The 27,606-nt window shown below is 32.9% G+C and overlaps 2 protein-coding genes across 3 annotated transcripts in view; both read left to right on the top strand.

Annotated features, from left to right (window-relative positions):
* LOC136987082 (calcium-binding mitochondrial carrier protein Aralar1-like) overlaps nucleotides 1–24,036 on the top strand; it is a 42,669-nt gene extending 18,633 nt beyond the window's left edge. For both annotated transcript variants that reach the window (XM_067284742.1, XM_067284741.1), the window contains 14 exons: nucleotides 199–314; nucleotides 391–530; nucleotides 602–748; nucleotides 878–1,016; nucleotides 8,601–8,697; nucleotides 14,489–14,579; nucleotides 14,657–14,732; nucleotides 18,486–18,694; nucleotides 21,548–21,628; nucleotides 21,770–21,910; nucleotides 21,985–22,123; nucleotides 22,198–22,356; nucleotides 22,663–22,753; nucleotides 22,831–24,036. In XM_067284742.1, the coding sequence (XP_067140843.1) occupies nucleotides 199–314; nucleotides 391–530; nucleotides 602–748; nucleotides 878–1,016; nucleotides 8,601–8,697; nucleotides 14,489–14,579; nucleotides 14,657–14,732; nucleotides 18,486–18,694; nucleotides 21,548–21,628; nucleotides 21,770–21,910; nucleotides 21,985–22,123; nucleotides 22,198–22,356; nucleotides 22,663–22,753; nucleotides 22,831–22,996 (1,792 nt within the window). In that variant the 3' untranslated portion in view covers nucleotides 22,997–24,036. The remainder of the gene's footprint in view (nucleotides 1–198; nucleotides 315–390; nucleotides 531–601; nucleotides 749–877; nucleotides 1,017–8,600; nucleotides 8,698–14,488; nucleotides 14,580–14,656; nucleotides 14,733–18,485; nucleotides 18,695–21,547; nucleotides 21,629–21,769; nucleotides 21,911–21,984; nucleotides 22,124–22,197; nucleotides 22,357–22,662; nucleotides 22,754–22,830) is intronic.
* Nucleotides 24,037–26,125: 2,089 nt separating this feature from the next.
* LOC136987049 (E3 ubiquitin-protein ligase RNF114-like) lies at nucleotides 26,126–26,641 on the top strand. Its single transcript, XM_067284686.1, has one exon. The coding sequence runs from the start codon at nucleotides 26,126–26,128 to the stop codon at nucleotides 26,639–26,641; it is 516 nt and encodes a 171-aa protein (XP_067140787.1).
* The last annotated feature ends 965 nt before the right edge of the window (nucleotides 26,642–27,606 follow it).

Raw genomic sequence — 27,606 nt, 5'->3', positions numbered from 1 at the left:
ATATTAATGCTGCTGTTATTTTTTAATACCCTATCTAATGTATTTATGAAGAATTTAAAAATATATATTTATAAATAATTTCCTCAATTTATAATTTTTTTAATGCTTTCTTTTTATAGTGTTTAGGTAAACCAAATTAACTAACTCTTTCTAAAAGTTGTATTTAATTAATGTTTTATTGGTTTCAAAATTATTTAGTCTTGTCAGTTTTGCCGAATTTCAAGCCTTCGAAGCCGTTCTTTGCAAACCTGATTCGTTATATAAGACTGCCTTTCAGTTATTCGACACAAATGGATCCGGAACTATTACCCATGGTAATTTATTAATTACAGAGAATATTGAAATAAGTTTCGCAATAAAACTTGAATATTAATTAATTTTTATTCTTAGATGAATTTGAGGAAATCATCAAACATACGACTCTTCACGAGAAAATTCCCTTTAATTTTAACAGTGAGTTTATGCACTTGCATTTTGGCGAAGAGAGGAGTAGGGTAGTCAGTTACGTGGAATTTTCTCAATTGCTTCATGTAAGTCTCCAAAAATTATAAAATAAAATCTATATTTATGTAACATTTTATTGATTATATTATTTTATTAGGATTTTCACGAAGAGCATGCCATCCAAGCATTTAGAAAGTATGACAGAAAAAAGCGGGGTTGCATATCTGCCTTAGATTTTAACGATATCATGATATCTGTTAAAAGTCATCTTTTAAGTGAAGAAGTGAAACGGAATCTTGTGGCTGTAATTATCAAAATACATTAAACTTTTTACTTAAAGTTATTTAAAACTTTAAAATTATAATGAAATTATGATAAAATATGATAAAAAATACATCATAATTTTTGATTTTAAGATATAAATTTATAATAGGTTGCCGGGGGTTCTGCTGGTCACATGGTTACCTTCCCATATTTCATGGCATTTAATTATTTACTAAATAATATGGAACTGGTTAAAAAAATATATCTTAGTTTCACAAAAGGAAACACGAATATTGAAGTTACAAAAGGTAATATTTATAATTTTTAATTATTAAAACAGTACACTTACTGCCAAAAGTTAAGCACAAAGTGGTAAACTGTGAAAAAATCGATAAATACAGCTGTGATTGACGCAAAATATGGCAGGACAGTAGCAAATATGTTTATGCATGAAACAACACAAAGAATTACATAGAAAGATGAAAACAATATTGAATTTTTATAAAGTATAAGATGAAATCATATTGGAATCATTAACAAGACTATGTTTAAATCCAAAACAAATGAATAAAACAGACATTAATAGGGTAAATGGTCACCCCTCATCCTTACACAAAGTTTACAGCGTGTAACCATGCTTTCCATGAGGTGATCAACCACTCCAGAGTCAAATAACTGCCATTCCTCCTGTAGAGCAGTTTGCAACTCTGTGAGAGTGGCAGGGGGTGGGAAACATGCACACACAGCACGGCCGAGGGCATCCCAAAGATTCTCAATGGGATTCAGGTTTGGCGAGTGTGCTGGCCAGTCCATACAAGCGATTCCCTCACTCTCGAGGTAGTTGTTGATGAGGGCAGTTCTATGGGGTTGTGTGTTATCATCTATTAAAACGAAAGCAGGACCAACTGCTACAGCGTACAATTTCACAATGGGTTTGAGGACTTCATCCTGATACCGGACAGCCGTCACAGAACCCCCTCGATAGATGTGCAGGTCGATGCGATATCCCAACGAAATGCCTGCCCACACGATAATGCTTCCGCTTTGGAATGCGTGATGCTCGATGATGTTCTGGGGCTAATTGTGTGCGCCTTTTTCTCTCCATACTCTTACACGCTTGTCATCTGGCTCCAGGGAAAATCGCGACTCATCCGTAAACATAATGTTGCCCCAATCAGACACAGTCCAATTCACATGTTGCTGACACCACTTTAATCGTGCACCTCTGGATTAGACGGATAGTGGAACACAAACTCGTGGTACCCAGGTGTACAGTCCGTTCATGTGTAGCCTTCGGCGCACAATAGTAGCAGATATCATTTTACCAACGGCTGCTGCAACCATTGATATCACATGTGTAGAGGTTGCTCTTCGATTCCGCTTGGCTACAACAGCAATACAGCGATCTTCTGCGGGGGTCGTAACCCTTGGGTGACCGGCCACAGGTCTTCGGACAACTGTTTGGCTTGTTTGGAATTGTTTCCATAACCGTGAAATGACGGAATGATGAATGCCAAAGAAAAGAGCAACATCTGATTGTTCTGCTTCAAGGCGTTTCACAGACTGCCAGCACTCATTGTCTGGCATTCGTCTTCTGGAAGCCATAGAAACACATCAGTCATGCACAGTAATTGTACAACAGTTCTCCACACTTCTTCTCAGCACTTACATGCAACTCCTCTCACACTTCAGAAGGCAGGCTTCTTATACGACTGCCTATTTTGCATATTTTGCAACACGTAACTGTGATTGATGATAATGTAACATATTTGCATACTTCCACCTACCTCTGCAGTGAATTGCAACCTCTCAAATGCTGATTCCTTTCCGGACATAAACATTTTCTTCTCCATGCTTAACTTTTGGCAGTATTAAATTATTAAAATTCTGATTGCCATTTTTGATTATATCTATATATATATATATATATATATATAATCGAGACGAGTTAATAATAATAATAATAATCAGCGCAGAGTCCAAACGGTTAGGAGTTGAAAGTTGAAATTTGGTACACAGTTAGGATACGTCACAAGAACGTACATTGTACACTAAGAAGGAATTTTTCGAAATTCCTCCCTACGGGGGGGGAGACGGACAGGATTAAATCTTAACACTTCCGTCAACAACGGAACTGTTACGTAACAATGGAAGTGTTAAGAGAAAGTGACGTGCAAGTCGCAGATGCAGTTTTTTCATTTTTGCAGGAAATCAAACATATTTTTAGACCTATCTAAAAATTCTGTAATTAGTCTAGAAACAGGGAGGACCCAATTCTTGCATTCTCTGAAAATGGGTAAGGTTGACTATAATGTAATAATCTTAATATTTGCTAAAACGGTTAGGAGTTGAAAGTTGAAATTTGATACACAGTTAGGATACCAAATTTAAGTACCAAAGTGTTAAGTAACAATGGAAGTGTCAACAATGGAAGTGTTAAGTAACAATGGAGAACAAGAGAAAGCGACATGCAAGATTTACGGGCGCTAGAAAAAAAAAGAAAAAGAAAAAGAGTAATATGTTAGAATATATTCGATTTTCAAATTTAAACAGATTAGTTCAGTTTTTCTTGATCATTCTTCTTTAGAACATTGGACGAAAATCGAACGATATGGCCTAATCAGAACATGTCGTGAAAATCGAACAATATTAGAACATTCGATTTTCAAATTCGACCTTTCTTTAGAAATATTTAGTTTATTGATGAAATTACTCTTTTTCTTTTGTGACTATAATGTAATAATCTTAATCTTCACTATCGTTAGTTTTGCCCGAGCAATGCCGGGCCTACCTGCTAGTATGATATAATTGGACTAAATACAGTAGGACTCCACCATATGTAACTAATACATTCCAAGACTTCTTGTGTAAGCAAAAGAATTCACATAAAATTTGTTATTTTATGTGAATTTTTTTATATAAATAAAGCAAATAAAACACTATATTAAAAATAATAGTATGATGTAATCATAAAAATAACTTCAAAAATTTGAATACACACTTATCTGTGTTACTGAAATGCTTTCATGTATATTTTTTCTTAACTATTATGGCACACAATATTCTTGTAACCTCTGAAGCAAACTTTTGATTTTCTTTTGCTTATCAGAGTTACCAGCTTCACCCTTGAATTTTTGAGCTATGCTTGCAAAGTAATTAGTGTAAATGAAATAAAGAGAAGCACTGATATCACATGGACATAATATGCTACAAAGAGAACTCCAGATAAAGACTAATGTTCATCTTTGTTTAGTGTAAAACAATGAAATGAGTTACAATAACACTTTGTTAGAATGAGAATGAACATGACTGAGATAGTAAGAGACCTCATGCATCTTGGAAAAATAATAGATTTAGTGCACAGTTAAAAATCTTTATTTTATGTATTTTTCTTTTGTTTTCTTTCTTCTGGATTACTGATAGCATAACTGAAACTGTGTGTGGTGAGTCTGCATATGGTGGGGTCCTAATTTGATTTTAAATTAATAGAGAAACTTCCTTTCTTCATATTTATAAATTTAAGATCGAAATCATGTAGTAATTGTCAAAATATGCTTTAGTTTTTTTCCATTTTGAAACATTGGGTCATTTGATATGGGAGACATTAAAAGAGATAAATATTAATAACACACGTAATAAATCAGTTAAAGAATTATATAGAGAATCCACAACAAAAATAAAAATTGGAAAAAATATCAGAAGGATTTATGGTATCAAAAGGACTAAGACAGGGATGTTGTATCTCACCAACTTTATTTAAAATATATGTATTGATAGAAGGCGTATTGAAAATATGGAAAAAGAAATGTTGTAATATGGAAATAGATATTAATGGTAAACCAATGTTTACATTGCAATTTGCAGATGATCAGGTGGTAATGGCAGAAGATAAGAATGATCTAGAATACATGACAAGAAAAATAAAACAGAGGAATATTTTAAAGGAGGTTTATATATAAACATGAGTAAAACAAAATATTTATGCATAGGAGGGGCTAAAACAGACATGGAACTGAAGGAGAAAAGATTGAGGGATGTGAACGTTACAGTTATCTTGGAATACAAATTCATCAAGCTGGAAGAGGTACATTAGAAATTAATACAAGATTAGCACAAGTAAGAAAGCAGTCAAAAGATTAAATGGAATATAGTGGAGTGAAGAAACAAGTAGAACAAGAAAAAAGGAATATATAATGCTATTGTTAGAAACATTCTGTTATACAGGGCAGAGGTATGGAGAATGACTGGGAAAGAGAAGAGAAAAGTAACAATGGTGGAAATGAATGCATTGAGAAGATCGTGCAGAATCTCAAAAAGAGAAAGAATAAGTAGTGAAAGAATCAAAGACCTAATGGGATTGAAGGAGACTATTTTGGAAGAGATAAAGAGGAAACAACTTACAGTAGAGCGTCGAAAAGTGGAACCAATTGGGGACTGGGGTCCTTCCAGTTAATGATTTGTTCCAGTTTCCGACTTTGTACGAAAAAATACATTAACCTGTCCGATGTTCAAATTTTTCTCCGTTGCGTATCGCTTCCTGTTGAATTTTTCTCCGTTGCGTGTCGCTTCGTGTTGAATTTTCGTCGATTTTAAGCCTAACGAAAATTTTTATAATAATCATCGAGGCTATCATATCGTTAAAAATTATTTCTGCATTTTGTACAAACAAAATAAATATATTAAAGAATATAAAAAACATGAAAATTATACTTTAGAAGTAAATTTAGTATCAAAAACATTCGATTCAGCACGACACAGTCCGACTGAAAATCGTTCCACTTTCTGGCCGTTCCACTTATCGACGCCCTACTGTATTTGGTTTGGACATGTGTAAAGAATGAGTGGTATGAGACTCCCGAAAATGTCAATGGAATACATTCCACAAAAAAAGGAAAAGAGATTAAAACCCAGACAAACTTGATACAATGAAGTAAAGTTAGCATGTAGTGAAAACAGGATTAAAGAGGAATGGTGTATGGATAAAGAGAGACGGAGAGAGTTCCTGGAGGTTGGAAGGCAACGTCAGATGCCATAAACCAAATATAGACAGATAGGGTCATTTGATAAGTAATGTTGTACTTTTTAAAAGGTTATGGAGGGCAAAACTAAATTTAATTTAATGTAAAATGTATTCATTACTGTCTACCAATTCCATTCTTAGCTTTCTGGTTTTGAGTTTTATAAAAGCCCTGATGTTATTTATAACTTCTGCATTTGCATGTTTTGCACTCTAAAAGCACTGGAGAAAAGAAAAAAAGATGATAATTACTGGGGCCAGATCTGGTGAGTAAGGAAGGTGTTGCAAAATTTTCTAGCCAAAGTTATTACTAAAATGATAATCACATTCAATTCTAAAAGTATAAAAGAAATGAAAAAAAAAACCACTGACTTTTGGTGTCACACTATTTTAATTTACACAAAATAGATATACAAATACTTTCAACATTGCATTAATATCATCTTTAGGCAATGAAGATGTATTCTAAATATAAAGTAAATTTGAATAGATACATCATGTATATATATTCAGATTTTGTTTGAAAGTACTTGCATATCTGTTTTATGAGAATTAAATAGTATAATGCCAAAAGACAGTGAGTTTTTATTGCTTTTTCAAAGCTGTTAATTGTTTGGATTGTGACTGTTGTAGTATTTGTGAACAGGCATTATTGTGGTGCAGTATTATGCTACAGTTGGCTTTTTTCAGAGTAACCGTCCTAAAACACACATTGTTGACTATAAATAGATGCCTTTATGATTTAATTTTCATTTAGCAGTTCATAATAAATTTCTCCATGAATACCATAATTTGGGGTGAATAGAAACAAAACTTGAAGATAATTTTACAGGGTAAATGGTACATTAATTGGTCATTTCAAATTTAAACCTCTTTAGAGTTCTATAAAAGCCATATGAATATGGCTTTTATAGAACTCTTATTTGCTTGGAATATTGCACATCAGTGTTACACTTCATCATGAATTGATACAAGTATACCAAAACATATATAAAACAAAAGAAATATACTTATTTATTACATTGGGTTATTTTATATGTAAGTATATTCTTAGGAACAATTTTGTTTTTTACTATATCGAACTCAAGATTGTAATGTTTAATAGGGCATAATAAATAAGCTTGTTTCAATCTGTTACATTTTAATATAACAATATATAAGATAAAATATAAAAATTAAATTTCTATGCATCATTTTTAAAATAATTGATGGAAAAATAGGAATGGTTTGAAGAAAAAAGATTTTGTTAATGCTTTTAAAGGAATTCGACAGCTTGTTTTATTTATTAGTTTGAAAATGTTGTATCTCTTTCTGCAATAAAGATTTTTTATTTTACACATGTCAAAACTTAAGGATGTACAATGTTTGTACATGAATAGAGAAAACTGTAGACAAATGCAGACAGATAGATGTCACTTAATACAGTTCTTGCCCTAACACAGGGTTAACACAGAACTTGTAGAATTTTACAAATCATAGCAATAAAAGTAAGTCTTTGGTGAAAAAGATACACACAGTAGTTAGACATAGGTGGAGAATGGATGGATGATTCTCACCAATTTCCAGGCAGAGCCTTTTCAGTATGGAATATATCTACCTTGAATTGTGATGCAGCACTCACAATGTCATAGCAGGCTTGTTGCCAAGTGATTCAAGTGTTCTTGGGGAAGATTTGGCCACTTCTCTTATGGAGTGATTGTGTCCATTCTTAAGTTTTGGACATGTGTATAATAAACTAGTATTTTGAAAAATTGCCTGTGTTATAGTGTCAACAAATTTTGTTGTTGTTTTTCTTCCAATCTGTTCTGGTAAAATTAATTTTATTTTTTTCACATATTTTTGTATAGAATTGTTCCATTGTATTTTACAGAAACATTTGCAAAGGTTAAAAGTTCTATCAAGTGACAAATAATTTAATATGGCAATCTGTAACAAAACAATTCAAAGTGATATATTTCAAGAGGCAATAATTATATTTCAAAGAAACATTTAAAGTAGATGGGAAATAATGAGATTTTTTTACTTTCAAAATATTCATGTATCATTAGGTTTTTTGGTCTGAAATGATAAAGTAAATTACCAATACAGGTATACCTCGAGTTACATCGCTCCCGATTATACGTTGTTTGTCAAAAAAGTATATGGAAAAATAAAAATCAAGTTTAAGTCAGTTTATTCGACTTTAAATCCGTCTGCCACAAACATTGAAGTCATAATATCACTAGAAAAGCATTGAAAGCACATAAAATCATATCAAAATATGTACATTTACAGTAAATGTTAATATAATCATCATAAATCCTAGAGAACGAAACATGAAAACATCTGTGTTTCTGCGTTGTCGTCTTATTTAGCGGTCTTTAAGTGCTCATTATTGGCGTTTAGTTACGACGTAAGTCGAAACTATGACTTACATCACCTCTCCTGGAACCAATTACTGACGTAAGACGAGGTATACCTGTATTCAGATAAAGGGACACTACTAATTTCATCCAGTTGCATGTCATTATTTAGATGAAATGTTCAGAGAAAGATGAAATTCAGACACTACAAATTCAAACACAAATATGTCTGTAAGAAGTCTAATTTTGCATTTTTCATCATGTTCAATTTTATGCTTCAGCTTTGTGAAAAAAGAAAACTGAAGTATAAGCTTATAGTCTGAACCATTTTAATAGTCATAAGTAGCAATGCTTATGTGCAGTAGCTGTGAACAACAAGAATGAAAAGAACAAAATGGAATTATAAAAATACAAAGTTCTTGTTAAAAAGTAAATAAATATATATTAAAGAAAAACATTTTAATATTTTAATTTTGTTTTTATATATGATAACATAGAATATGAGAATTAATTTCTAATTAATTATTTTACAGAGGAATTTTTATATGCCGCTCAACAAATGTCTCAAATTACTCCTCTTGAAGTAGATATTCTTTTTCAACTTGCAGGATTTTTGCATGCTGATACTGGGCAAGTAATTTACAATTCAATATTTTTATTTTAATATTTTATTATAAAACTAGTCATTTTTCATTAGAGAAGTATTGAAATTAACTGTATTGTTACTACCCATTATTTGATTGAGTTTTTATAATCTTAGTGTCAAAATATTAAATAAATTTATACAATGTATATATGAGCATTTATGATAAATATAATGTTATACATAAAAAATATCCACTAAAATGCATTTTACAGTAAAGTGTAATGAAAGTACATAAAATAGAATTTATTTTTTGTTTTTACTTTTAATCGGAAACAAGAATCAGATGTCAATGAGTTTTTTTATTATTTCATATACATTGGGCATAACTTGATAGTCTTATCATCCAGCCACTAGTGGTTATGGGTCCATGCTCTGCCAGTGGGCTGGCTACATGGAGTTTTCCAAGTTTTCTTCACATTAGTAACATCTAAGTAGGGTCCTGTTTCCCATAAAAGACCTCCCACAAGTAGATTGCCAATGTCTCAAGTTGCCATAAATGAATAAAACCAAACCTTATCATTCAATAAAATTTAGTTATAGTCATGTTAGGATAATTTTACTTTCCTGGCTGTTATAGAATATTCTGTAAGAAAAGTATGGTGATAGGTTAAATTTTGCATTTCTCAATGTTTTGGCACTTCACAAGCCAAAAATTGCAAAAGAAAAACAACCCTTACAAAATTCTGTGTGGACATCTATTTTGTATTATATCTCAGGATGGGATGAACCAAAAATTTGGAAATTTGGCAGGGTTGTTCCTATATATTTAGGTTATTGATGCTATTGAATTTTGGTCAAAGGTCAAGGGGATGGCAAGATGATAGAAGAGATCTTTGACTTGTATCTCAAACAGGTCAGACAATGAAAGTTTTACTCATTATTACCATTTACAATTTGTCTAGCAACTCACTTCTACCCCCCAAAAAATAATGCTTTTGTCTTCCTACAATATTTAAAAAATAATAATTTTTATAAGAGATGATGCCCCACACAATTTGTTAAACTTGAATATTCTTTTTTTGCAAACTAGAAACACTTTTATCATAATTCAAACAAATTACTCGTTTTAAGCTTTTATTATTACAGTAGAGCATCAATTATCCAAAACAATTCAGGACTGGGTTTGTTTGAATAATCGATTTTTCGGATAACCGATTATGTACGAAAAAATATATTAACCTATCCCATGTTGAAATTCGTTTAAATCCTGGCATGTCCTTAAGTATCCTCTCATGGTAGCGCCAATGCTGCCAGCTAAAACATGCACACCAACAAAAATAATAATGGAGTAGCCACAACACTAGCAGAAATTTAAATTTGCCGACTGGAATGCTTTCGATTAACTGATGTTTCGGATAATCGATGCTCTGCTGTATTTAAACTTTTTATTGTAGTATAGTTGAAAATTATTGAACTTCCTTCCTGGTCTCTTAACCACTTGTTATATTGCTGGGAGAGTTATACAAGATCCTTTTCCAGCTTGTTACATAAATTTTCATTAATAATAAATTTTGATAACAATTAATAAAAAAAAAATCAAAATAAAATATATTTGATAAAAATACTAAATTAGTTTGAATATAAATATGAAGACAGTATAATTTTAAAAATTGTTTTATTGATCGTAAATACTTTTAGTTGTCAGCTATCTAAATTTTATTATTTTCTGATTGATTAACATGTACTTTACATTATACCTAAATTGATATCAACTCTTAACTTTTAATCACAGATAAACTTAACTGTTTACAGGTATATCAATTAGTTATTTTAGCTTTTATATTAAATTATTTTAATATGTTGCCATTTTGATTTGTTATAATACAATGTAAACTATATTAAATTACAATGTACAATATAATAATATGTCAGTGTCAGTAAATGTATGTGTACCCCATGCACACCTGTCATAAATGGTAAGAAAAAGCAGAATCATGTGTTTAGTAAAAAGTTTTTGTGCAAATTGCAATGTACTATATCTAAGCTGTGCTCTACAACATAAAAATACTGTAACAGGCATCTTGATGTATGCCTGAAAACACATTCTGTTCAAAACATGGCAGGAATAACATGCATCCTACACCTTGTCTGTAATGATCACTTTATTTTTTTTTCTGGCATACTTGTCGGCAACTTGTTTAGGCTTCAATGTGAAGTAGACACAGCAATGATCTTGTGGAATGTTGGCCCATATTTCTTGAAGTACCATCTTATGCTTATCTTTAGTTCAGAGCTTGTATTTTTGCACCCATTTGAGGACACATCACAGCTCTAATTTGGTTCAGATCAGGAGAATTTGGGACTCACTTCAGGACTTGGATCCAATTTTAGTGAATCCAACCAGTGGAGTATGTGGTTTGGTAAGATTTTGTTGGAAGATTGTATCTCCTTGAAGATGTAGGAGTCCAAATAAAGAAAATTCTGATGTAAAATTTCCTTATATCATTGTGCATAAACAGTTCCATCATATGGAACAAAATCATCAATGCCAGAATATCCAAAACATCCCCCACTCTTAACACTGTGGCTGGAAACTTGACTTCTTGCTTTGCACAATTTTGGTTGAGTTCTTCATTGGGCTGTCCAATGACACTCTGTCTGATATTTCCTTATAGGACTGGAACGGGTGACTTGTCAGAGGCCCATCAGTGGCCAAGTGGTTCCGTTCCCTGAACACTGGGAGTTTGGTCATGGGTTTGTGCCTTGCCAGGACGAGCTGGCCACATAGAGATGTGGGGAATACCTGTAAAACTCCAACATCTGAATAGGCACCAGTTATCCTTAAAAAGACCTCCCAGAAGGCATTCCCCCTAGGCAGATTGTCCAAGTGTTTGCATTGCCATAACTTAACTAAACAAACAAACAAGACTTGTCAGATCAAACAACCTTCTGCCATTCAGTTTCCTGGACAGGTGGTCCCTGTCCAATGCAAACTGATTCCTACACCAAACTGATATTAACAAGAGCTTCTGCTTACTCTTTTATGAACTCATGCCATAAAGTCTGTTGGTAGCAGTTTGATGAGATATAGCAGTGTTTCTCAAACTTTTTGGTCCGCGACCCCCCTTTTGCACTTTGAAATTTCAAAGGACCCCCAAAGAATGAGTATGTGTAGAAAAACATCCCAGAGGTAGGGGGTTAATTTAAATTCAGGAAGAGTTAATTTCTTTTGTTTAATTAATCTATCCCATGTTAAATTTCTCTGTTGTGTGTCACTTTGCGTTGAATTTTTGTCAATGTTAAGACTAACGAAATTTTTTTTTAATTATTTCTTTATTTTTCACAAACAAAATAAATATATTGAAAAATATAAAAACAAAAAAAAAATTATATTTTGGAATTTAATCTAGTCTCAAAACGTTCCGATTCAGCACAGCACAGTCCTCAGAAAAACAAGCAAAACTTACCACTCTCGATGGGAAAAAATTCTTGTTCAAATACTGGCGCATCCTTAAGTACCCTCTCGTGGTAGCACCAGTGCTGCCAGCTAAAATCGCATATCAACTAAAATAATATCAGAGTATCCCAAGACATAGCCAAATATAGCAGCGCCACAGCACTAGCAGAAATTTGAATTTGCTGACTGAAACGCTTTTGGTTGATCGGTTTTCGGATAATCGACGCTCTATTGTATTTCTAACTCGACTTGCCTACAGATGCAACGCTGTTAGTGAACACCATTCCAAATGACAATGTTGTTCTACGATAGTTTAGGCGGAGAGTGGAACTCGGGGGATTCCCCAATAGTGCACAAATTTATGAATATTATATTTAGGCTCGTATTTAAATATTTATATTATTTTTATTGTTTATATGTGCAATTTGTTTAAGTAAAAATTATTTTATATATATATTTTTTTCTATTATTTCTAAACATGAATCCATAGTAAATTTATGAAATATTTGAAAAAAAAGTGATCTGGAATCAATTTTTCAGCAACCCCCACTTTGAGAATCACTGAGATATAGGATGGTCTATGCATTTCTGCCACAATTTTGCTGCCTCCATGAATGGCCAGTTTTTCATGACAAGATTAAATTTTTCATAATCTTTCCTGGTAGTACTCGGTAGTCATTGGCTGTCTATCATTACTCCATCCAGTCATGATAGAACTAATTTCCTTGCAGTGTGTGTGTGAATGTTCTGACAGTAGACATACTCAGTTCTTGAAAAATTTGCCACATAGCCACTCCATTTCTGGAGGATCTGCTTATGTACTGTACTGGCAATTCTAACCTTTTTCTTGTCATTTTTTCAAGTTCTGAACAATGCAGAAACAGCGCTGATTTATACTGACCTTTGTTTACAAATTAACAATTATGCAAAGCACACAAAGAAGCCAAAAATTTGCATGTCTATGTCCAGCCAAGCAAAATTATATATGCCCTGCACTTGCAGGGCATATATAAATTTATTGCCTGTATGTTTTGAGTGAAATGTTGTTTTCAAGAATACATCAAGATGTCTGTTACAGTGTGTGTGTGTGTGTGTGTTTGTCAATTTTTGTTGTAGAGCATAGCTCAGTGGAGTATTTTGTTTAATAAAAAGTTCTTGACAAATTGCAAATAATTCTCAAAATAATTATAAAAAAAAATGATGGAGTCAGACTTTCTATTCTTCTTTATCTTAAAGTATACGAAAAAATTATATTTTTCTTCCAGGTCTGACTTATGGATATTGTATAACTAAAAAACTTTTCTAAAACATTGTGTTAACAATGAATAAAAAAGATTACAGTTAAAAAGGTAAAAAGAAATCAATTTGCAGAGAAAAACTTTTTATTTACTTTAACAAACCCAAATGCATTTCGCCTCTTATGAAAGGCCTATGAGGTCGGAATATGAACTATGTACAGTCAAACCTACCGAAGAGGCCTTTCATAAGAGGCGAAATGCATTTGGGTTTGTTAAAGTAAATAAAAAGTTTTTCTCTGCAAATTGATTTCTTTTTACCTTTTTAACTGTAATCTTTTTTATTCATTGTTAACACAATGTTTTAGAAAAGTTTTTTAGTTATACAATATCCATAAGTCAGACCTGGAAGAAAAATATAATTTTTTCGTATACTTTAAGATAAAGGCAAATAATTGTTTTTCTTATCATTTACAATAAGTGTGCATGGAATGCAAGTTCATTTACTGCCACAAGTAAGGTATTTAAATCTCAAATTTTTGATAAAATAACAATGCCTGAAATAAAATATTTAAATATTGTTTTTTGATTGCTAAAATTTTTAAAAATGGTTTTCAGCTAAATATTTAATTACAATTTTTGATCCTGCTGTTAAAAATTAAATAAATATATGCACATTTAGCACATTTAATGTTGTCTAAATAAGCACAGCAATAGATATCATTAATTTAACTTAAGTTTGGATGTTTTTATCAACTTTGTATAAAGTTATTACAACAATTTTTGAAATCTTTTACAAACATTTAGTATAGTCTGACCAGTGTTAGTAATAATTTAGATTGATTACAAGAATACTTTCTCCATTATCTTTTATTTTTAAACGACGATAAAATTAAAAATATATTCAAAAGTTAGATATTTTTACCAGCAGATATTAATAATAATTTTCCTAGATATTAAAACTTAAATAATAAATGCAAATAGAAGTTAATTAGTTATAAAATTGAAATTTTTAAATCAAATTTTTGTAATTATTTTCAATTTAAAATGTTTTTTAGGATTGTAAATAGACAAAATTCAATATTTCCTAATAAATTATATTACATTAGTTGATGATAGTTTGTTGACTGTAACATTTTTCAGTCGCGTCACTTATGAAGACCTAGAAGTTATTGCTCCATATCGTCCAACAAAATTTCTCTCCAGGCCTCTTGCAGAGATGAAGGCTGTGGAAGTTAGTAGTTTTTATTTTATTTTTATTATTTAAATTTTGTTAACTGCAAGAAATAAATTTTAATTACTATTTTCTAGAGTCCTGCTGATAGAGGTGTAGTAATACAAATTTTTGAAAGTCTTTACAGATTCATTTTAGGCTCTTTTGCTGGAGGTAGGTTTCTAAGAAAAATTTTTAGTTTATAATAAACAGCTTAATAATACATTGAAATTATGTTGAAATTGTAGTTAGTAAATTAATCTAGAACAGCGTTTCTCAACCTGGGGGTCGCGAAACAATAATGAAATCATTTTATGAGAAGAAATCATTTATTATAGACATTTTACTTACAATAAGTACACATGTAAAGAAAAGAAATTAATGTGATGGTTGCATTTGTTTTTCATTTAAAATTTTCTCCGTATGTGGATCTACGTTAGAAAAACACAAAAGCAAATTGTTTTCGAGTGATAAAAAACGATTCCCGTATTTAGTTTTTAGCGCAACCATAGACGAAAAACCCTTTTCACAGAGCTAAGACGTGGCAAAAGGGATTAATATTTTCAATGCTTCTGTGAGCTTTCTATATTCATGTCGATGAGCAAGCCAAAACATATTTAAATCTTCAGATATAAATTGCAGTTGTAGAGTTTTGTCGGCGGACATTTCAATTGAGCTGGTCATGAATCTTAACTGGTAACTTAGCAGTGGCAACATTTTCCCTAAACAGTTCACTAAATGAAAATTAGTCAAAGTTCAATTAGTAATAGTAAGACTTACTGTTATTATTTCTTTGGGTGGGGAGGGGGTCGTGAAGCTAAGAAGGTTGAGAATTGCTGATCTAGAAGTTTAATTAAATATATTTTCAACATTAATCTGTTGAGATTTGTTATTTTCTTGAAACACACTCAATCTATTTTTAGTGGCATATTAAACATTGTATAATAAAGATATGTATCTTTATTATATAGGAGGAGTTATAGAGACATGAAAATGAGATATTTTTCAGGCTTGTGGAGTCTGTAGAACAAGCCACCAACTCCTCCTCCCACTTCTAAATAATTTAAAATATATTTTGATTATATCAATTCAGAATGGAATTTCATCACTACCAGGTGAATCGTCAGTCATTCCTCTCAACACTGAAAAAACTTACCTTTTTCACAGAACTTTTCATTATCATCACCATCATCATTTTCAATCAGACACTGAAATACAATATTTTTTCCATCTGTGATTATAGTATTCAAAAACACTAGATTTAACCAGTCATATTAGAAGTTTTATATGATTGACAATAAAAGTTTAGAATCAGCTAGCAGTGAATGCATTTGAATATAAATTTCTGTAAATAATATCAACAATAATTAAAGAAAGGTTATGAAGTAGGGAATCATTCTATAATGCAAAGATAAGCTCCTAACAGAAATGTTAACTGCTAATATAAAGTATGTAATAAAAAAAAAAGATTTATTGTTTGTCCATTTTACCACTAACTCCTCTAGCAACAAATTTGTTTCTGACTCAGAACTGGGAAGAGTTGTGGGGTCAGATATTTTTCTTAATTATTTTGTTATACAAAGTGTTCATTTTAACATTTATCCAGATACAAAAGAGATCTTTTTAACATTTTATGAATATAAGCATATGATGTATTAGTTCCACCGTGATGTTTCTAGTAAAATTAATTATTTCACTGAAAAAAGGGGCATATAAACCACATGGCAATTCCAAGGCAATACACAAATTTGCCTTTTCTCCTCTAAGCAAAAGGATAATTAAGGGAATCATTTTAATGAGACTTAGCGTAACATACAAAAAATCTCAGCAAAAGGAAAAGAACCAACAATGTGTAATTAAAAGATTTATTTTGCTATAGTGTTTCTATTTGTTTAAATTTATATTACCAATGTAGATGGTTGTGAGTGGTGTTTTGGGTGACAAGTAGCATACCTTGTGGCACTGCTGGGGTATGTGTCCATAAACAAATGCTTTTAAGTGACTCTACAGGAAAAATCCAGCAGGCTCAGGTCTGGCTATAGAACAGTACTGTGTTGTCTTATCCATAGGTTGTGAAACCACTCTGATTCACTGATGCACTGGCATGCCATCCTGCTGATATGACATAACCAATGACAAATCAAGTCATTCATCTACCATCATGTGTAGGATGCTAAGATAGTGATTGTTATTGTCCATTGTTATTGTTGATGATGAGTACAGGATCAAGAACTTGCTTACTCCAAGTATCATACCAGACATTTAATGTAAATATATACTTGATTTTTCATATTTTGTGCGCATTGTAAAACGTGCTGCCTAGTGGTGCATGTTATTACAGTTACATGCTTTATTCTGGAGAAAAAGTGCTCAAGCAGTTGTGGTGTGGCACAAATTCAACATTATATTGCACCAGCTTCAAATTGCAGTTGAAAGGGTGTATGGTAGCATGGGAAGCCATCTCACATGATAGTTGGTCACCATTACTAATGGTACAGAGGACATCAATGGCACTATGGTATAAACAGAAACTGTTCTGTTCTTGTGTTGTCTTTCACAATAGGGATTCTTATCTGCACACAGCTAGTGTTTTCTAAAAATGTCTCAGTCATGTTCCACATTTCCTTAACCTGTCCAGTTTCTGTATTTGTTGCCCATTGAACATTTGTGGGACCTAGTGGAACTGCAGTTTTGATCATTTACAAGTGTGAGGTATCTACAACAGCAATTGTAACATTTGTGGGCAAATTTGTCATAGGATAGCAAAAAGTGCCTGCCTGTATCACACACATTCAGACAAGAGGAAATAATTCTACAAGGTGCTAAAGGTTCCATTAACTTGTACCATTATTGTAATACTAGAAATTCCCCCGTCAAGCATGACAAAATAATTGTTATGAGAAAGTAGAGATTGAAGAATTGAGAGGAGTAGATATTTCAAGAAATTCAAGAAGAGTTGCTAATAGTATAACTACTTAATTTGTAAAAATATCTGTTGTAACATAAAGAGGAACAAAATGAAATTTTATCTGGAGTGGACAAAATAGGAGGAGTTATAGAGAATTCACTTACACATACAAACAGATTTAGGCCTTTATATTAAAATCTTTCTTTATAAAATTTCTTTATACACTACATTCTGAGTAAACACACTATTGTCTTTTAAAATATTTCCTTACTGTGTTCCCTTAGTAATAGACACCTTAATATTATTTCGATGATTGATGTTATGATGCTGTTTCTGTGGCCCTTGACAAATCAATGCAGAATTAAGAAATGGCTAAAACAAAGATAAATTGTATGTACAGTACATTAGTTAGATGAACGATAGCACTTTTTGAACAATGTGCTTGTTAGATTGTTACTTCTGATTAGATAATCGAATGTTATGGTCATTATGGAAAGATTTTTTAAAAATTGTTATAGAAGTGACATGATGCAGCTATCATTTTTACAGTGTAAATTTTAAATTTAATGAAGTAAGTTTAAAATATGCCATTTGCCAAAATATTTAAAATTGCAACTTCAGGAAAATTTCCTTGTCAAGTATGAACTAAGTGAGGTCACTGACATCACTGCAACGTAAGTGTGATCACCGATCCAAAATCAATAAAACATTTATTCTATAGCTAATATTTCTGCAAAATAAGTAGCCTATACTTTCTGTCAGAACATAAAACAAATGTAAACAAAATTTCATCTGGATTGGACAAGAATTGCAGGAATTATAAGGAATTCACACCCAACAGCTGTTATTAAAATTTTGTTTAGAAAAATCAATTCTGCTTCTTTATACATGAATGTTAAAATATAGGTTTCTGAAGAAAAACAATAAGAAATTACTTTTATAATTTAATATACTATAAATTATTCTTAATTTATAACAACTCTCAATAAATCTTAAATATCTGTATTTTTCCCCATTAGCTGCTGGTGCTACTGTAGTTTACCCAATCGATCTCGTGAAAACAAGAATGCAGAATCAGCGGACCGGTTCGTACATTGGGGAGCTAATGTATAAAAACAGTATAGACTGTGCTAAAAAGGTTATAAGACATGAAGGTATTTTTGGCCTCTACAGGGGTTTAATGCCACAGCTTGTAGGTGTGTGTCCAGAAAAGGCCATTAAATTAACTGTATGTATTATTTTATATTGATAATTTAGATATCATAAATAACAATGTCAGTTTTTGAAAAAATTTTCCATATTGATTTTTAGTATCGTAAATCAAAAATATGGTTATATAACATATTTAGTATATTGAAAATCTTGCAAAAAATTAATATTTAAAAAAGATTTGTAATTAATATTTTCAGTCGACAACATTATTATTATTGCTTGCTGAAACAAATATGAATTAAATATATAAGGTCATCAAAAGAAGAACACCCAGATTTCAAAAACTTGCATTTAATAGTATTCAACTGTTAAAATGTTAAGAAAAATTTCAGGAAATTTTTTAATTTGGTAGGATTTTGTGCACTTCATTTGTTGCTCAGTAGACATTGAAATGGTATTTGATCTTGTGCCATGTCTGGATAGGGTAGCAGCAGCTATTGCAATGGTAAGGTGTTGGAGATTTGGGAGGCAATACTGTGAACAGTCACAATGATAGTTGGTGTGAAAAGATTTCAGCTACTTAACATCAATGATCATCTTTAATGAACATTCAGCCTAGAGCGATACTCAACTACACCTTTACCATTCTTGTTAGGTTTGTATGCAGTCGTTCACCTTAAGATGAACAGACAAATTGCAACATTGTACATGCGTCACCAATAATGAAAATCAACCAATCAGAAATGAGGATCTTCCCTTCCTGTTTTCATCACATGATATTAGCACCACATGGAGTCACAGATGAAACTTCACTTGAGGTTATCTATTACTTTTATAAATTTTCTTAACATGGAGAATAAAAATTGAAGTTTTACAATTTCAATTATATATATATATATACATACATACATACATACTAGCTGTTACCCGCAACTTCACCTGTGTGGATTTTGCAAGAAAACACCATTTATATTCAGTATTTCAACAACCATAGTAATTGTTATATAACACCTACCACTGAGAATGATGGAGAATTTCTGAGAACCAAACAAACTGTTTTCAATTTGATCAGTTTTCTGGAACATTTACAATTGTTCTATAATTGAACCAATATGCAATAACAAATTTGAATTTAAAACTGTTCAAACATTTGGTTAAAAAATAGGAATATATAACAATGTCTGAAATGTTATCAATTTAATACACCTATGTACTCAATGAAGACTAAATGTAGTTGAAAACAAAAAATTGCATCTAAAATAGTACAGTAGAAATCATTCTTCATGTTTAAGCCTTAATGCTCTCCCTCTCCCCTGCGGGGGAATTTCGGAAAATCCCTTCTTAGTGTGCGCTTTCATGACATACCCTAACTGTGTACCAAATTTCACCTCTAGGTTCAGCGGTTTGCTCTCGGCAACGATGAATCAGTCAGTCAGTCAGGACAAGTAATTTTATATATTTAGATATAACTATAATATATATTTATATTTGTTAATTATATAGACATTATATTTACAATATAGTTTTAAAAATGAAAGTAATAAATTTTTATTGAAACATAGGCAAGATTAAGTATATATTCGATAGTCGTCTAGACTCAAAAGGTAGCTCGCACCAACCTTTCAGTAAACAATAGTAGCCAACAAAACTTTTGTTTATAACAAGAATACTGCAATGTTCAGTATTGCATTTTTTGCTGATCGTTTGTTAAGCGAAACAAGTACACTGTGATGTCACTTAATGACACTACTCAGTATCACCACCCCGGTCTTCTCGGAGTCCGGGCTTCCAATTCTAATTGGAAGGGACAAACCATTCACCTGGATCTTGCACTAATATGCATTTTTTGTGGGAAGATTTGAAGACCATTAGATATGTAGGTGTTGTATACAGAATGTCATGTACTTGTCGAAATCTTGTACTTGGAGAAACTGGAAGAAGGCTGGAGTTGAGAATAAAGGAATGTGAGGCGGCCATCAGATTGGGAAGGATGGAAGCGGCATGGTACTTGCATTGTAGTGAATTTGATTGTAACATAAATAGAGAAAATACTAAAATATTGTATAAAATAGAAAATTGTATTGAAAGAAGAATTGTTGAACGTTTTTGCATCGCCGCATATGCAAATGTACTTAATCTAAATACTGGGATGGATGTTGATGCATGCTGGGAAAAGTTGCTGGATATAAAACAAGAACAGCAATTGCTAACTTGATGTATTCACTGATGAGGCCTACTAGAGAGGCAAAATGCATTTGGAATATATCATTTATAGAATAAAAGCATTAGTAATGATGAAAGTTTAATTTGTTTCTTGTCATTTGTTTGCCTTTTTTGACTTGTATGGTCTTCGAAGTAGATCGAGTATTTTTTACTTGTTTTTAACTGAGAATAATTTTTTTATTTTTAGTCATTATTGAATATACCGATCCCATTGGTTTTAATTATTGAATTTAATTATTGAAATGTTTAGAGATCTCCAACACCTAAGCAATAGGATTTCAAGCAGCCATTGCAATGATAACTCCAGACATCATTTAATGAACACATCTAAAACAATTGAAGTAAGAGAAAAGAATGAATGAGAATATCAATGATATTCTTAAGTTTAAGGATTCTTGTTATATATAAAGATACTACATTTAGCTCAACAAACATTAAATCTTGTCATTAAAATTTGTTACTTGAAAATGTTATGAATTTATTTTTGAATTCTTTGTGTGGATTTTAACAATGTTAATAGACTGTCAAGGCAAAGAACATAAAAAAATTACAGTTAATGCTTCTAAGTGTTTGTTCTTGTGCAGATTTTTAAGCTGAATGTTTAACTTTCAAAACAAATTTAACTATTAAATTAATATTTTACTACAAAAATGCTATATTTTTCATTTCTTTTGCCTAATAAATATCACATCTTTGTTGTTTGTAGATGAATGATTTTGTTCGTGACAAAATGACAAATGAAAAAGGTGAAATAACGCTCCTACATGAAATTTTAGCTGGAGGCTGCGTAAGTACTTCATTTCTATTAAATTCAGTTCTGCTGATATCATCCTAATGAAGAAAACTCTAATATGGTCAAAAATTTCTAGTAATAATAATTTGTAAACTTACTCAATGCTTGCAGATAAAATTTATATCTTTTTTCTAGGCTGGTGCATCTCAAGTAATGTTCACAAATCCTTTAGAAATAGTGAAAATTAGGTTGCAAGTTGCAGGGGAAATAGCAGTAACTCATAAAGTCAGTGCAATTTCAGTCATTAAAGATCTTGGACTAATAGGTTTATATAAGGTAAGAGAGGTTAGTCATTAAATTTTAATAATTTAAATTAATTTGTAAATCATGAATTTTGGTCACTTAATTAGGGTGCCAGAGCCTGTTTTCTTCGTGACATTCCTTTTTCTGCCATCTACTTCCCTGTTTACGCTCATTCGAAATTGACTTTTGCCGACGAGAACGGACACAACGGTGCCGGCTCTCTGTTGCTGTCGGCATGCGTTGCGGGTAATATTTTATGTCAGTCGTGTGCAAGTAATATTCGATCAGTAACATCCCTGACCGTAAACCTTATTTTCTAGGTGTTCCTGCTGCCTATTTGGTAACTCCAGCCGACGTAATCAAAACTAGACTGCAAGTTCAAGCTAGAAAAGGTCAGACGACTTATAATGGTGTATTTGATGCAGTCCGTAAGATATGGAAAGAAGAAGGTGGTAGTGCTTTTTGGAAAGGCGGATTGGGTATAAGTTGAGCTTGCTCAGTTTTATGTGAATACTTTTATAAAATGCTTAGTAGATTAATTTTAACAATTAATATTCTATTACAAAAGTAGATTTAGTTTCTGATAATGTTAATGCGTTTATTTTGAAAGCTTATTCATTTACTTGCTAGAATTGTAGTTATAATTAATTTCATTAACAGAATTAGCAAAATAGTAAATTTGCCATTTATGCTTAAAAATGAACTTGCAGATTTTATGGTAAAGTATGCCACAGCCAGATTTTGTCATACTTAACAAAGTACGTTTAACATTTGAAATTTTTCAGCACGTGTGTTACGTTCTGCACCCCAGTTTGGTTTTACTCTGTTGACGTACGAAATTTTGCAGAGATTGTTCTTTATCGATTTTGGTGGCAGGTAAAATATTTTTCTCTTACCAAAATGTATTTTTACTACTTCATACAGTTATAAACTATAATAAATATTTGCAACAGGAGACCTACTGGATCGCAAGGCAAAGTTCCGGTTCAGACCGGCGAAATACGTTCTCACAATCCGGATCACATCGGAGGCTACCGTCTGGCTCTGGCTACCTTCAACGGAATGGAATCAAAGTTCGGTCTCTTCCTGCCAAAATTTAGTCGACCCGCAAAAGTCTAGTAAAAGGCATTGCTGGTTTAGAAAAATCATCACTCGTTCATTCTCCCAATATCATGTTAGTATCAAAATAATCATAACATAGGAAGAAATATATTAGAATGCCTAAATGAAGAACATTTATGACACAAGAGACTTAACACAGTATTGAAGTATCCATTTGGGTTCATTGCCTCATGTAAATGCCACATCCTCATAAACTTGCAGACTTATCTGCAGAAGGAAAAAAATTTTGGCAGCTACACAATTAAGAAGCTTCTCTGTATATAAACTTCGTAGTCTCCCAACAAATTACGTTCAAATTACCCGTTCATTCTCGTAACTAGCGCACGAATTCTTCTTTTGTGGAAGCCATACGGTGACAATCATTTCAACCCCAACAAAAGTAGTCGTTTGTTTAAACAATTTTAGGTATATTAATTTTTTAATTTCAAAAGAGACTTTATTATACGATTGAGCAAGTGTTTGCTATATTTGGTGCCGTTAGAATTAGAATATATTTAGTAATAGACGAATTTGTTTCGTGGCACCGAGCGTTAAGTTTACTTTTGGATGACAATAGTTGTAGTTTTGCCGTAATTGTTTACGGTCGGAAGTGGAAAATTTTGTTTCGTTAATCAAATCGTCAAAGTGGATTATTGGCCGACTTAGGTCAAATTGCATCTAGTCAAGCTTTTGAATATTAGGAGACATATTTATATGTGGATGTTGAAGTATTAGTTGCACAAATTTTATTTTTCAAATCATTTGTCTGTATGTTAGGATATTTAGTAATCTAAATATCCTAACAAGTAATAGACACTAATTTATGTAATCAGAAATGTTTAATTCTGTTAAACAGAGTGATATTGTTAAGTTTAAATTATTACTGTTTTTAATTAGTTCTACAGGATCTTTACCAAAATAATGTAACAAAAATAATTTTTCACTCTAAATCTGATTCTGCTATACCAATAGTGCCTGTAGCTGTCTTTTGTTAAAAAATTGTAAAAATCTTGTACAGGTTTTGAATTAAATTGTTATGGACAGAACTCTCCATCTAACTTCTTGCCCATCACTTTATTTGGTAGAGGAAGCACGGAACCCAAACTTCCACATTTACTGTAGTATGAAGCCAATTTCATTTAAAGCAGTCTTCCTAATGGAGTCGACTAGCAAATTAGTACATATTGTACGTCATACATAGATAATTATCTAAATAATTCAGCAATACAGTCAGGTGAAAATATTTTCAAGAATTTTTAAATATCACCTATATCAATACATACAAGGGTTGATACACGAAAAAGGTCGGGTTAGTTTGATGAGGTGGTGACAACGTCATACCTGGGCAACAAGAAACCTGCCCTTGTTCAGGTTATACAAACGTGAAGAAAATCCAGAAAACTCCACACAAACACCCCGGTGCGAACCTGCAACCAATTACCCGCATTTGATGGTTTTATCCGGGGAAACCCGGGAACCCCTGCATTAAATGTAAGAGCGAGTCCTACCGGGCCAAATTTGGCACGAGTTTAAGATATTTGAAATTGCAAAATTTAGTCTCGAGATGTATACAGTACTAATCCAAAGATGTAAGTTACTAATCCAAACAAAAACACCAGAGATGTAAAATAATTGCACCAAGAAAAAACTTATGACAGTTTAGAAGTCAAATTTTTGCTTTCCGATTTTTTCTTAGGAATTTTCTTTTGCCAAGATAAGCATGGCGCTCCGAAGCGATTTGTAGAAAACAATAATACAGTTTACGTCTTGTGGGTGTGGCTTCCAAGAGCCGAATTTATCGTCGCTAAAGAAAACTCTCAAGGAAAAATTGATAGTCTTCTAAATTGTCAATTATTTTACATGTCCGATATTTTTGTTTAGGTAAAAAGGATTAATAGAAAAAGATTTTCTGTTTATAAAATGGCCTACTGGACATTTCGAAACCCACCAAACCCCCAAAAAAAAACAAACGGAAAAAAATTCCGCGTGTGTATTTTGGAGGGACCCACGTTCAAATAAGCATCTTACCAGCGAGGACCGATTTTTAGTTTCCCCTCTATATCAAAAATAACGCGCAGGACAACGTATTTGCATTAACAAAAAGCGAGTTCCCGAATATCAGCATAACCAGGATCGAGTTACACACACGGGTGAAACTCGTGTCTCGTGTCTCATGAAACTGTGAAACTCGTGTCTCAACTGTACCCATTAAATGTTGCCACTGCGCCTTTGTGAATAAACATCCTCGTTTTTCGATTCAAAAAGACATTCGGAACGAATTTCTACGAGTCTGACAGCTGGGGCAGACCTTCAATAAAATTTAAAAAAATAAATAAAAATAGGAAAATATAATTTTGTGTTTGTCTGCCCCGCGATTTGTAGGAAATTTTGTTAGCGTTATTAGGCTAAACGGGACTTAATAAGACCACTTCGACACGAAAATGCATTTCTTGTATAAGAAGGATGTAAAATTAATAAGTATAACATCTAAATTAAACAAGTAAAACGGCGAAGCCATTCTTGGGACGAGACTGAGTCGGAGAGTGCGAGCAACGCATGCACTCGCCCTGTTTGTAGAAACAGTCTGTATTTTATTTTGACCCGGTTCTCGGTGCCCTGACTACCTACAAATCTGGTTCATTTTGTGTGCGCATGATTTGGGCACTAAGTACTCTGTGCCAAATTGCAACTCCTGACATGTACTCCATCCCTCTAAGGCAGGCCTGGCCAACCCGCGGCCCGTCACGTTAAATTGTGTGGCCCGCTAAGCGATATTATATATCTATCAAAACTTTTGTTTCCCGTTATGTGCATGCCAAAACAATTAAATAAATGAAAATTTGCATGTATCATTGTTACAATGCACAAGTACGAGTACGAACTCTTGGTTTTACTTTTTTAAAAGCGTGTTTGCCTAAATTGTGGCCCACCGTAATGTTACGCGTGATCAAAGTGGCCCGCGAAACAATTTGGGTTGGCCAAGCCTGCTCTAAGGCGTGCAGCCGTTGACAGCAGCGCGATTTTAGAGACGAGACATAGTCTTGTCAAAATGATTGGGTACGAAATAATTGAACGAATAGACAATCCAAGCAATTTGTATTGTACAATAATAATATCTGGCCAATTGTTATAAAACTACATCGAAAAATGGCAAAAATGGAATTAGATATGTTCGACGTCCAATGTCCAATTTGTTTGGATGTTTACATCGACCCGGTCATCCTGACGTGCGGCCATATGTATTGCAAGGAGTGTATCGAGAGTTCCAGAAAAATCACCAAAGCCTGTCCGGTGTGTGTGTCTCCGATACGCAGAATTAAAAAGAGAGACGATCGAGTAAAGCAAATGGAGAAAATCATGGCCACACAGTACGCCATCTGCCATGTGTGTGGAGAAACAACTCTGTTATCCAGACTACGCGAGCACAGGACAGCATGCGAAGAGGCCGCCGAAAATGCCAACAAAAAAACCCGTGTTTGTACGAAAGTCATTCGATGTGCACTGAAAAATGCTTGTTTGCTTGCTTATCCGCTCTTTGACAAGATGGTTGAGCGTCGCCTACCATGGTTATTTCGCCGAGTGTTATTGTTGTTTTGGATCTGGGGAGTCTACGATTCGTTGGTGTCGGTAGTGCGTCCGTTGTGGGACTACGTCGCCCAGTAAAAAAATGTGGCTAAATCGAGACCGTCGCGAAGACATTTAAAAAAGACGTGGACGAAAATTTAAACGAAGAATTTTGAATAGATATAACGCTTCGTTTCGGCAAATCAAAATGAAAAATTTCTGAATTTTACGAATAATTTCTTTAAATTTTAATGATTCAAATAATAAAAATCATTTACGAGAAAAAAATACTTTGTACATTTGTTGGTATAACAACTTTTTATATTTAAATGGCAATTATTTATCTCGACGTGGTCACAATGTCGGGCTGTAATTTTTAATCGTATTTTTAATTTATTTAATTTAAAATTTATGCTCCCCGCCTCAAATTAGTAGTGGCTTGGCCCCGTACATCATACGTTTCCTTTTTCCCCCCGCTCTTTTCGCTCTGTGGTCACTAAGAGGGCCTTTTTTTTATAGCAAGCCCATGACGAATTCGGCAGGCTCACAATAGAGTGGCCGGGTGGTGAGGGAAGGGGCTCGACGTATCCCGACGGCCCACCCCTCGAAAAACTTCTGGGGATTTATCGACCCGTCCGGATTCGATCTCCGTTCCCTCAGAGCGGTAGGTTGCACCTCGACCGCTCGGCCAGCCGGTCTTTATACTTTTTCTGTTGGCAATGGAGTCATTCCGTTATCTATTTAACTCCTTTCGGGAGAAAATTTTTGAATTGCAATTAAGAATTTTCGGTACAAATCGGAAAGCACGTTTTATAGTTAATCGGGGCCATCCACTCCTAGACAGACAGAGGGAATTTATAGGTAAAGAACAATTTTGCGGGAACACAAAATAATTTGTCGATTGGGATGGAAACACGACAGCGGGCCGCAATCCGTATATTTTCCCAACTCCATCTTCCGGCAGAGTTTTGGGACCTCGAGATGCGCGTGCAAAAGAAATTTCCGTATTTAAAATTCCCTTTCACCGGACGTTCGAAGAAAAGTAATTAATCAGCCGTGCAAAT

The sequence above is a fragment of the Centruroides vittatus genome, unplaced genomic scaffold (genome assembly GCF_030686945.1).
Source record: "Centruroides vittatus isolate TY-2023 unplaced genomic scaffold, ASM3068694v2 scaffold_1444, whole genome shotgun sequence".
In the NCBI taxonomy this organism is placed as follows: domain Eukaryota; kingdom Metazoa; phylum Arthropoda; class Arachnida; order Scorpiones; family Buthidae; genus Centruroides; species Centruroides vittatus.
This window is presented reverse-complemented; position numbering and strand designations above follow the sequence as displayed.